At 36.2% G+C, this 12,930-nt stretch overlaps 1 protein-coding gene across 2 annotated transcripts in view; it reads left to right on the plus strand.

Moving 5' to 3' along the window:
• The window catches only part of LOC111044901 (cAMP-regulated phosphoprotein 21), a 182,091-nt gene that overhangs the window by 161,120 nt on the left and 8,041 nt on the right, over positions 1-12,930 (plus strand). For both annotated transcript variants that reach the window (XM_039442476.1, XM_039442475.1), the window contains 3 exons: positions 3,297-3,381; positions 11,192-11,303; positions 12,642-12,806. In XM_039442476.1, coding sequence (XP_039298410.1) covers positions 3,297-3,381; positions 11,192-11,303; positions 12,642-12,806 — 362 coding nt within the window. The remainder of the gene's footprint in view (positions 1-3,296; positions 3,382-11,191; positions 11,304-12,641; positions 12,807-12,930) is intronic.

Below are 12,930 nucleotides of genomic sequence, written 5' to 3' on the forward strand. Positions count from 1 at the left end.
GCAAAAGGTGTAGGGAAATTCGTAAAAGTGTGAAATCATACATCAAATTGAAGAGAATTTAATGCTATATAAGCTTATAATCAATATGGATTTATCCCATCAATTTTTAAAAAGTTATAAGAGCAAAAAAAGAAAAAATAATTGGTGGCAAACGTGTTTTTTTAAAAAGTCACACCTTTAAAAGCGGATATCTTGAAAACTAGAGGAGATAAAAAAAGTTGTAGAATGAATATTGTAGGAAATTATGTAAGCTTTAATTTGTTATATGACAGTCAAGTCCTTAGGATACATAGTTTTTGAGTTTTATGCGGGAAATCAAAAAATGGTAACTTTTAACCACCCCCACCCCCTTAGCACAGGCGTTAGGGGTGGGGATTTTTAATATGTTTACCTCCTTACTACCCTTAAAAGAACTGCGTGGTCAAAAATTGTCTTCTCAACTTTTCCCTCTATAACCTTTCCTTGACTGGACTACAAATTATTCTTGGATTTGATATTGCCCAGAAGCCTATTGACGGTTTTCCACTTATCCTTAATACTATTCCTATTCGTTTCAAACATTTTTATAAAATAATTTTGTTTTGTATAATACACTGTTTAAATAATTCTATTCCTATAATAGATGTATTCTGTTCTCAAGATAATATTGTTCGGCTGTTTGCAATGGTTCTTAAATAAAATACTGTATTTCTAAAATTAATCTTCCTCATCAAATCTTCTGTAATACATTCCGATCTTGGTTTCAATTTTCTTATATTCTGGACTTGTTCCATCTTGATGGATTTTTAATAGATACCTGTAAATATTTTATGAATTTATCCCATTTATATTCAACATCGCGATTTTCCTAATTTCCCAATACGGCTCTCCAGTCTGTTGTAGACAAGATACAATTAAGTGATAATTAATTCTGCTTACATTATTTTTACTATTTCCATGCACATTGCCTTCCAAACTCATGCCACCAAATTTTAATTGTATTTTTGACATATAATGATTACATGTTATTTCAACAATTGCACACCTTCAAGAGTGAATATCTCAGGAACTATTGGGAATATCACAAAATTCCACTTAACAAAAAGTGTAGATAATTTATCAAGCTTAATTTTTGAATACAATAAGAAAAACTTATAAGAAAAACTAATAAGAAAGCATATACTATGCTTTACAGTATATATCTAACTTAATATTCGCCTTTAGTGATTCGAATCCATATGTACTCATTACCATCCTATATTCATCTATATTGTAGTCATTTGATAAAATATTCAGATTCATATCCCCCACAATAAAAAAGGCTTCTTATAATTCCCTATCTCATCTTTTTCAAGCAGGTATTCATTTAATTCGTTTATAAATAGCCTTGAAGAGCATTTTAAGAGCCTTGATAGCATTTATACAGCAAGCATAGAAAAAGTGAAGTTGTTGAGTGAACATTGACAGTAAACACAATAAGCAGATAAGAAATCAATCTTTGTTTCCTCGTAGCAAAGCATTTCCTCGCAAGCATAGAAAAAGTGAAGTTGTTGAATGAACATTGACAGTAAACACAATAAGCAGATAAGAAATCAATCTTTGTTTCCTCGTATTTAATATCATTACTCAGATAAATTAAGGTTCCACCAGCCCGATAATCATTGTTAAGAAGCACCTACACTAGTATAACCCTCAATTTTATAACAATTTACTTCGCTTTCTTTTATCCATATTTCTGTTAGAATAATAATTCAAAGTGGTTTAAAGTCCAATTGCAACATACTCACTATCAAATTATCATAATTTTTCCTCAAACTTCTAATATTCTGTTGTATAATAACTATTTCATGTGACTCTTGCATTAAAATGTGTTGAAAATACTACAAATTTAAATTGATCTAGAACCGATAAAATAACTGATAAATGGAATCTAACAAACCTGGCACTTGCTTCAGCGAGAATTTATTTTTTAGTAGTAATATTGCGTAGCTGCTCTTCTGACTTTAATTCGATGACTGGGCTTCCTTCTTCCTTCCGTATCAGTATTTTGCAATTCCTTATCCACAAAAATTTCAAACGTCCTTCTCTCACAGCATTTTTTGCGGCAGCAAACACTCTTCTTCTATTCGGCAATAAACATTCGTTTATATAAATCGGAGTATCCATTGGTAGGTCCATATGTCTGGTGGAGAAGTCTCTTTCAATTCTTCTTTTCTTCATTATTTCCTCCTTATCCTTCCTCCTAACGAACTTCACTCTAGGATTGGTGGTGTTTCAGGACGTTTATTTCTCGCAGCAGTTCTGTGACAAACATCAATAGAATCGGGAATTATCTTGTGACCTCACTCATTTTGCATATTATCGAGTCTAAATCCTCATTTGCGTTTTTCGGGATTCCTCTTACCTCAATCATGTTGATTCTTGAATGCTGCTCTAAATCTTCTACTTGTCCTTTTAGAATCGCGTTTTCACTCCTCAACTGAGTCACTTCACTAGTAATTGATTCAATAGTTTTGAAACAAGAGTCCAACTTTTTATTTTGTGATTCATATGATTTTTTTAATTTCTCTAACGCAACGTGACAAACCTCAATTGAAGCACCAAGGTCCCTTTCCATTCTCTTGTTATCCTCACGTATGTTATTTAGAATACTTACCACGTCTCTCAGAGTCAACTCGCTGTCCTTCTACCATACTTTTACTCCTTTCCTTCGAACATTGTTGACATCTCCAAATTTTGTTTTGCGATTTGATGAATTTGGAATCCTCTGCAGTGATATTTGCACATTTATTGTGTACACTGACATAACAGTCACTAGAGGTTATTGCATCACTATCCCGAACGGACTTCGAACATACTTTGCACGACATTTTTACTATAATTTTGTACGAAGTAACAGAGTTTTTTTCACAATAACTGAAGCAACTGTGAGAGTATTCTGCTTTAAATTTAGTGAAGAAATAATAACTATTCCTGACAGCACACTTCACAATTGTACAACAGAGTCCGATTGATCTATCTTCTAGCTAGATAACGAGCCCCCGCACAATAACAACCTTCCTCCTTCGCTTTCTGATCATCACTGATTATTCTATCTTATAATGTGGTAAATAAATGCTGAAAGTTCAATTTTTATGTCACTTCAATCTCCTAGTATTACCAAAGAAAAGGATAGCATAAGATATTATGCTATCGTTTCTCTATGTAACCATTTTTTTGCAATATACAGTATATAATGTGGACAAATATATTTTTTTCATAGTGAATTCTTGTCCAAATTCTATGGAAATAATATTATAATATTGTCTGTATTCCAGGTATAAATCCCTACAGCGGCAATGACTGTAACATGACTTATCCACAACCTGCTCTCCAAATGTATTATAGTCCTCAATGCAATAAGTAAGTGTAGTAGTTTTTCATTAGAATTTCTCATCTTCTTGTCTTGATTCTTATTTCATGTATTGTCAATCCATTGTTTCCCACTATTATTCTAAACTTTGAATTGAAAACACTTTTGAGAAAACTCAGAGTCTCCTTAGTCTGAAGGTGACCAACAACATGTCAAAAAATCGTCACTGCTAAAAAGAACGTGTTCTATCTTGAAAAATGTTCTTATTTCACATCACTTACATATCATATTGATATTTTTAATATTCACTTATTAAATGAGATCGAGAAACGCTCGCTCTAAATGAATAGTTTGAAACAGATTAATGAGAATAATTAGCTCATGACTGTAATATTCAAAACATCACTTTTTATAGGGGATGTCCTCATGTGTACCGGTATCTCAGCGTGCTCCCATAATCAGGAGGTAGCGCTAGAGGTCGAGGTCGAGATAGAGGTGTCTCAATGTAACACAAATACATGTTGTGTAATGAGCTCATCCCGCATGGTAAGGAGGTCGTGGTAGAGGTTTACCGCGATGTTTACCTCGACCTCATCACAAAATTCCATTATCAAAATTACATTAAAAAATGAGCTAATATCTCATTAATCTGTTTTCAAACTATTCATTTAGGTCCAACTCACACTTACGCGACTCAGGTCGAGAAGAGACTCGATTCTAGTCGAGAACATGTGTTTTCAAATGGTGACAGTCGTGGAGACTAGAGTCGACTAGAGTCGAGTCTCTTCTCGACCTGAGTCACGTAAATGTGAGTTGAGCCTTCGAGTAAAAGTTTTCGATCCAATTTTATACGTGATAACCTCATTACAAATTTTTTTGTTAGATTGAGGTACCTCCATCTCGATCGCGACCTCTCCCTCTACCTCCTCTCTATGCAAGCATCCTAGGGTAGAAGTAGAGGGAGAGGTCAAGGTCGAGATAGAGGTGGAGGGAGCATCGTATTTTCAGGAGGGTTAACGCGCTGCTTTCACAATCGGCTTTGCTTCACCTTTAAAACTTCAGATAAACAGCTTATAACCGCTAATAAAGGCAGGAAACCAAGCGAATTTAAAGCTGGAGATGCAGTTTATCTGCACAAGTCCGCATTCAAGCTTGGAGAATCGAGTAAATTCCATCTTCCCTGGGTAGGACCATTTGAAGTGAGTAACAAGATGTCCCCAGTGAACTATATGGTGATCTTGCCCGATGGTCGCCAGATCAATCGAGTAAATTCCATCTCCCCTGGATAGGACCATTTGAAGTGAGTAAGAAGATGACCCCAGTGAAGTATATGGTGATCTTGCCCGATGGTCGCCAGATCAATCGAGTAAATTCCATCTCCCCTGGATAGGACCATTTGAAGTGAGTAAGAAAATGTCCCCAGTGAACTATATGGTGATCTTGCCCGATGGTCGCCAGATCAATCGAGTAAATTCCATCTCCCCTGGGTAGGACCATTTGAAGTGAGTAAGAAGATGTCCCCAGTGAACTATATGGTGATCTTGCCCTATGGTCGCCAGATCAATCGAGTAAATTCCATCTCCCCTGGATAGGACCATTTGAAGTGAGTAAGAAAATGTCCCCAGTGAACTATATGGTGATCTTGCCCGATGGTCGCCAGATCAATCGAGTAAATTCCATCTCCCCTGGGTAGGACCATTTGAAGTGAGTAAGAAGATGTCCCCAGTGAACTATATGGTGATCTTGCCCGATGGTCGCCAGATCAAGATGGTGCTCCTATCATACGGTTCTCGTATCAGCAACGTTCACGTGAACCGCTTGAAACCTTGCCTCAAACCCAAGGATCAGGAGAGACTAAGTTCCAGTCACGTTGCTGAAGAGGTTATAGATGAACAGGAGGAGGAAGACAACCTGGAGCAGGAAGTACCAGAGTCGGAGGAGGATGACCCATCTCATGTGCCCGGGGGTAGGGATCAAACCATCACAAGAACCTCGCCATATAATTTGAGACGAAGGAACAACAGCTCTTTTTTAAACTGTGGGGGAGTGTGAAGGGAATTCCCTTAATGGCTACCGTATCAGAGCTAGTGATGGTGAAATTTTCCAAGATATCAATATATGGGCCTTGAACCGTCCAATCACGGGGAAGCACCGCACGATAGACTGTTCGGAAACACAAAATCGGAAGTCTTCAAAGGGACCTCGATCTCCTCACTATGATGGCGCCCATAATACATAATCATGTATTTGTATATTGAGGCATCTCTATCTTTAACTTGATCTCTCCCTCGACCTATGTGGTAACCCTATTATCTATTATTATTCATTAATTGTGATGGAGCAGTGTTATTATTGCAACAGTTCTCTGCCAGCATCAGGTGACGTCGTTACTTGTTTAGGGTGTAATGATAAATTTCATTTTGGGTGCAGTCTCTAAGAATCTACATATCGTCGTATGTCGGAGGACGAGCGAAAGAAATGGCGTTGTTTGCATGTGTGTAAAAACTCGAAAGGGGCAACAGGGATCGCATCTCCAGGTAATGAAACCCCTAGAGATAATGTTAATGATCCGGAAATTCGTACAATACTCCATTCTTTGAACACTAAATTAGCAAGTATTGAAACGACTGTTAATTCTGTACAGGCGAGTCAGGTGCTCATCTCCTCTAAATATTATGAACTTCTCAATGAGAACTTCTCAAGTGCTACGTACCGAAAATAAAAACTTGACTAGTGAGATTTCCAAACTGAACAAACAAATTAGCGCTAAGGATATTATCATTAACGATCTTAGTATGCAGATTAATGATCTTGAACAATACGGTAGAAATTCACTGTCTTGATGCAACTCATAGGTCTCCGCTCGAGGATTTGAAACACATAGCTGAGAAAATAAACTTGAACTTTAGAGAAAGTGATGTGAGTGCTACTCATAGACTACCTGTCCGAAAATCCACCGTAAATTCATCAGAAATTTTTTATTTATTTATTGACATACATATACATATAAAGGCTCACAGACAATACCATGAAGAGCCTTTTTTACACAATTAATAGATAACCATACTACATAATAAAGAAAACTTAAAAGATGAAAAATATTATGGAAAAATTATAGAAGAGAATAAGATAAAAAGTAAATCAAAAATTGAAATAATAATAAAAATTAATAATAAAGATAAAGAAAACAAAAATAGTTTCAGCCAGAGCTCATAACATTTTATGACTCAAACGAGCTACAAGATAAATTCATTTCACAATTTTTCTTAAAGACATTAAATGAGTTCGAAAACGGATCTATATGTTGATTCAAAGTATTTTATAATCTTAGATTTTTAATAAGAAACGAATTATAGTGATGAGTAGTTCTCACAAAAGGGATGTTGAACAATATATTTTTTCTAGGCCTAGCATAAGGTACATTGAAATTAAATAAATTTATGAATGATGGAATATGAACTTTATGATTTAAAATGTTGAATAATAGCAATAGAGCATTTACAGATCTGCGTAATTCTAGAGAGTGCACTTTAAATATTGATCTTAACTCACTAGTTGGGAAATTAAAGGGACAAAAGCAATTAATTTTTTATGTATAAATGTCTCAGAATTCTATTTTGAATTTTTTCAATTTCATGAATGTCTGTCACATTATAAGGCCCCCAAACTACTGCAGCATATTCAAGTTTACTGGGAACTAGTGCATTAAATATTCTTAAACTAACATCACAATTAGTGAATGGTTTGGTATTGCGAAATATAAAACCCAGTAATTTATTAGCACTACCTAGGGTATAAATTAATGTGGTTCTTGAAATCAAGTCTTGGGTCCATGATAACTCCAAGATCTCGGATGTTATTAACACACTCAAGATTGTCACCTCCCAATGTATATAAATGGTTCTGAAAATTCATCTGCCTTGTATACACCATAAATTTAGTTTTAGATACATTCAACGTAAGTCTGTTCTGACAACACCAAAGGTTAACTCGATCAAGATCGTCCTGCAATCTGACACAATCATCAATGCTTTTTATTGGCCTATAAAGTTTTACATCATCTGCAAATATCAGGATTTCAGATTCTTTAATGCAATCAGGGAGATCATTAATTAAAAGAAGAAACAAAAGAGGCTCAAGATTAGATCCTTGTGGGACTCCGGTGGGGTTATTATAGTTTTCAGATGTGTGATTATTGTACTTTACATGGGAAACTCTATCAACCAAATAGCTACGAAATAATTCAATTAAGTCAGGTGAAAACTCATACGTAATTAATTTATCTAATAATACATTAAAATTAACTGAATCAAATGCTTTCTTGAAATCTAAATATATTACATCTACACGGCCTTGCATGTCAAGGTGAGAGGAAACAAACTGTGTGAAAGTCAGCAAATTACTCACAGTTGATCTTCTGGGTATGAAGCCATGTTGAAAAAGGGTTACATGTTACATGCTTCACATGATCAAAAACTATTCTGTATAGAGCAGATTCAAAGACCTTATCAGGAGAGTCCAAAATAGAAATAGGTCGAAAATTGGAAATGATATTGGGTTGACCTGATTTGAAAACTGGTGTTATACAGGCAGTTTTCCATTTCGTGGGGTATTTATTAGTTTTCAAAGATAAATTAAAAATAAATCGCAGTGGTTTCATAAGTATGTTCTTACAACCCTTTATAATGTAGGCAGGAACGCCATCAGGTCCAACTGAACGCGTAGCCTTAAGTCCATCAACTGCGGTATTGACTTGATTGGCTGAAAGGTATGGAAAATACTGGTAAATCGAAATCACGATTACTGTTATTGCGGTTTACATGTTGAGCAGCAGCATTATCGCGATCACCTCCTATGACATCATAGATGGATGAGAAATGATGCGCAAATGCCTTTGGCACATCAGCACCAACATACTTAACCCCATCCATTTCCAAACAATAGCTCTTTGATCTAGATTCCCTTTTACTACCAATATAGTTCCAGAAATGTTTAATATTCGAATCTATATTACTCTGTAGATTAGCTATATAGTCTTTATAAGAATTATTGATTCTAATTTTAATAGTGGCTCTCAGTTCAACAAATTTACTACGATAATATCTAGAAAAAGTCATTTTTCGTGCACATTTTTTTCTGTTTGATTAATTGAATAATATCTCTAGTGAACCATGAGGGGAATTTAGATTTAATTTTATTATTAAATTTTTGTACATGCAATGAGAAGGCTCTGTATATAATTTCATAGAAATGATCAACTGCTAAGTCAACATCCTAATAACACTGCGCTTTTGTTTTGTTTTTCTAAATTATGTTTTATCATTGTTCACACATGAATATAAACTTGTACCGCAATGGCCGTATAATACTTTGCTCAAGTTTTTAAGAATAGCAACTATATAGTATTTAATTTATGTAACTAAGATTCGTGACGCTGGCAGCGCCTATACACAATTGCTGCCACTTTAATTCTAAGATAAGATTCTTTATAAAAAAAATTTGTTATGCAAAAGGAGAATAAATCTCATTTTCATTTTCTACCATCACTAGATCTAAAGCTTTAACGGTAAAGCAAAGCAGCATGTGAAAGCAGCACGTTGACCCTCCTGAATATTCTATGCTCCCTCTACATCTATCTCAACCTTGACCTCTCCCTCTACCTCTACTCATGGATGCTCGCATAATAAGGGGGTAGAAGTCGGCGTAGAGGGAGAGGTAACGGTCGAGATAATGGTACCTGAATATAAATTAAATACATCGTTTGTTATGGGGTGCCCGCATGCTGAGGAGGTCGATGTAAACAGCGCGGTAAACCTCTACCACGACTCATGACCTCCTCCCCATGCGGGCGCCTATAACACAAGACGTGTGTTTACATTGACCTATTTCGACTTTGACCTCTCCCTCTACCTTTAGCTGGAGCTTGGGCTCAATTGGGGTTCGTTCCTTGCCACCGTGTCTCCGGAAGTACTGGATCTCCCAATTGGGGCTGGTTCTCATGGTGAAGGGAAAACCGCCAACCAGGGGGAACCATAGCACACGTAATGACTGTGTGACTCCGAGCCTAGAAGTAGCCTGGCTTATGGGTGTACGGCTGGGGGAAGGCTCCAGACTATGGCTTGATCAAGTTTCCTGAACTCTCCGTGTCAGGGAGTAGCTGGGCACAGTGAAGGATCCTCCGGTGGAGTTTCAGGGTTAGTCAGTGAGAGGTCAGACTAGCGGAATCAGGGTACCCCCCTTCTCTGGTAGTAGCAGACATACTGTCCCCATAGGGCAGACTGTGGGACTCGGGTAGCGCCTCCATCTCTGGAAATAGCATCATAACATGTCGAAAAACCCCTCTCACTGGTGCTTCTTTCCGAAACGCTCCCGTCCCCTTTTGGGCGCATGTGTGGTGGACTTGCAAGCGCCCACCCTGGAGATGTATATACAATTGGGAACCACGGGTAGTTTTCCTGGCCTGTTGAGACGTTAGAGGATACGTCAGGGACCTGGCCAGGTCCACGTACCGCCGGAACTGGACAGTGGTGGTTCCACTGCAATCCAGGCTAAACTCCTCTGATACTCGCCTACCGACTTGGCAGTGCTGATGGGTAGTAGTTCGCGTGTCAAACCTCACGGGATATGCGAAAAGCAGGGCCCACTTGAAGGTGTGACGTTAACGTGTTGTGTCGCAGCCAGAATCATGTACCTCACCAAAATGCGAGGTTGAGATAGAGGATTATCGTGTGGTTTACCAAGAAGCCTCGCGAAGGCAATCGAGTTGGTATTTGTGGGCGTTGCTTCTCCGTGATTGATAGGTTTTAAGATAATATATTGATATCATGATAAGTTTCACTATCACCAACTCTAAATATCTATACAAGAGGAGTAGCAGAATTATAAAGAAGGAAAGCCGCGTGAGAAAACAGCGCGTTAATCCTCAATATGCGATTACACCTCCACCTCTATCCCCTATCATTACCTCCTTGCTATGCGGTTACCTTTAGGCAACCTAAAGGATTTCTATCAGTTCAATGAATCTGGAAACAATGTAGAAAAGCATAACAGCCCAAGTGTAAACTTCAGATTTTCATAAACAGCTGCTTTTTCAAAATGTTATTCCACAAACATCTCATGTTATTTGTTGCCTTTGTTGCTAGGTTATGTTATCGCATTTGACTTTAATATTATGTAATAGATCTCTCCATAGTTTAATTCATGTTACAATGGCTTGATGTAAATTCGGTAGAGTTTCGTATTTGCAGGCCCGATTTTGGCACTTTGGTCGACCGAGAGATTTTACAGACTTGTTAAATTCAAAGTGTGACTGAGAAACACAACTTTGATGTTTAGCGATTTGATATTTTTAACGGACTGATGAATTATTTATCGAACGACTAAAAAGCTGGGCGCTTGACATAAAAAATGACGAAAATGGAAATAGGAAAAATGGGTAGAAGGTAATGTTGAGGCAATTTTTTTGAGCAAATAACCATTATAGTGTGCAGTAATATCATAATAATAATAAATAGTTTTATTTCCATTCTTGCATAATAAAAATTTAAAAAGTCAATTAATACTAGTCAATAACAAATTGAAAGATAACATGAAAAAAACATATTACAGATATCAGACTGTACACAGTATCACTAAGTTGTTAAATATTACAAATATTGGTGTAGGTGGAGAAGAATAAGGTGTGCATCACGGGACCAAAGTGATTTATTTCTACCCCTTTGGGAAATTATCGCCCAATGTCGTCTTCCTCAGGAAGGAATAAATTGAACTTGAGTTCCTCGATGCACAAATAACAATCTAATGTTTCAGTAAATAACAATTCATTTGTATAAATAATTTTTTGAAAAATTTCAATTGCAGTGGGAACGGAGCTCCTAGTCAACCTACTGCATCATGGAACAATGGTGCTCCAAGCAATAATAGTGCTCCACTAGTCACTCTTCAGTATCCTGCCACTCCAACCCCTCCGCAGGTAATATTCATTGTATTTATGAAACTACTATAAGTTCTGTGAACAGTAGACGCGCCGTTGTAAGCCACAGCCTCCTCTAATACTGATAAAGTCTGTGCTGTCCTGTCGTGACGGCGAGATATCGCTGTGAAAACGACTAATGGCTGTTTGGCTTGGTGTATCGACAATGCCAATCATCTGTTGTAAACTACTATCATCAAAAGCTGACCGAGTTGAAAGCAGAGAAAGGTCGGGAGAAAATACTACGAGGGTAAGTCAATTATTATCCGCAATGTTCAAATTTTTTTTCATCTTTGTAGTGTTGTTGATTTGAGTTGGTGATGCATTCTTTGTCTATTTGTGTTTATATCTGTGAAAGTTTTCAACTGTTAATCCAATTCCATCATCACTGGTATGCTATTATGATTATAACTTATAGAAAAATGATTATAATATAGAGTGTAACAGACAAACGTTTATGTACTAGGAAAACACACAAAGACAATTTTCTCAGGCAAATAGCTCAACAAAATCAAGTAGAAATTTCCATTTTCTAGTACAATTCCAGTAGGATTGGAAGATCCATGACGACTAATGTTAACAACACTGTATTGAAATAACTGATTTCAGTTCCATACCACAGGGGTTCAAAAAGAAGGGACTCTGTGCATATTGATTCAGTACAATGCACCCGAAATGTATACAGAGAGTGTATTGTAAGTGTACACAATACATTTTGAAAGTGAGATATGCTGAATGAGAAATGAGTGGTTAAGATGTGAATCAGAAAACAGTGTGATATTTGTTTAAAAATTCAGTCTCACTGTCAGTAGAAATTCAGAGAATTTTGAAGTGTATAATGAAATTGAATACTTCATTCAACAGTTCTATTTTCTGAAGTTTATTTATTACATTTTAATTTCACAGCATAATTCCATTTTATGAAGTTCATATCCATTATTTTCTTTCAAATATAGGTACTATTATCTGTATAAGAGCTATAGCATTTCATTTTCATTTTTAAAGTTCTAAATTTATTGTATCAGAGCTGGCAACGGAGGCAGTAAACTTCTTTAATTGGATAAGAGAAATTTCACAAACATTTTCGAGGTTGCAAAAGTTAGTAAATTAATTTATATACTGTCTCATCAATAATTTGCTCCAAAGTATCTTAACCATGTGATATAAAATTTAGTGAAAGTTCAAAGATATTTTGGAATGTTTTTAAAAGTTTGATAATTATTACCTTCTGAAGACTTGAGTTTTCCGGATGCCACACAAGACTAATTATTTATTTAATTAATTCAACTTATTTTTTATTTAGAATTCATACTAAAATTTCTCCGAATCTTGTTTCAGAATCTTTGTGCGAATGTGCCATACGCAATGTATAACGGCAATGGGTATGGGATGAGACTAGGAGGATGTTACCAGTATCCTGGTGCCAATGTTCCATCAAATCCCCTTGGTAATCCTCAACCAGGAATACCTTTACCTCACCTGTACAGACCGCCAAATTTACCGGTGAGAATATAAGTTTAATTATCTTGTCTTTCCAATATTACAACTCACATCATAATTTATTCAATTCAATTCAAAAAATTCTTTATTCCTCATAGAAAACAAAACAATATGATTTACAATCTGC

The sequence above is a fragment of the Nilaparvata lugens genome, chromosome X (assembly GCF_014356525.2).
Source record: "Nilaparvata lugens isolate BPH chromosome X, ASM1435652v1, whole genome shotgun sequence".
Classification (NCBI taxonomy): domain Eukaryota; kingdom Metazoa; phylum Arthropoda; class Insecta; order Hemiptera; family Delphacidae; genus Nilaparvata; species Nilaparvata lugens.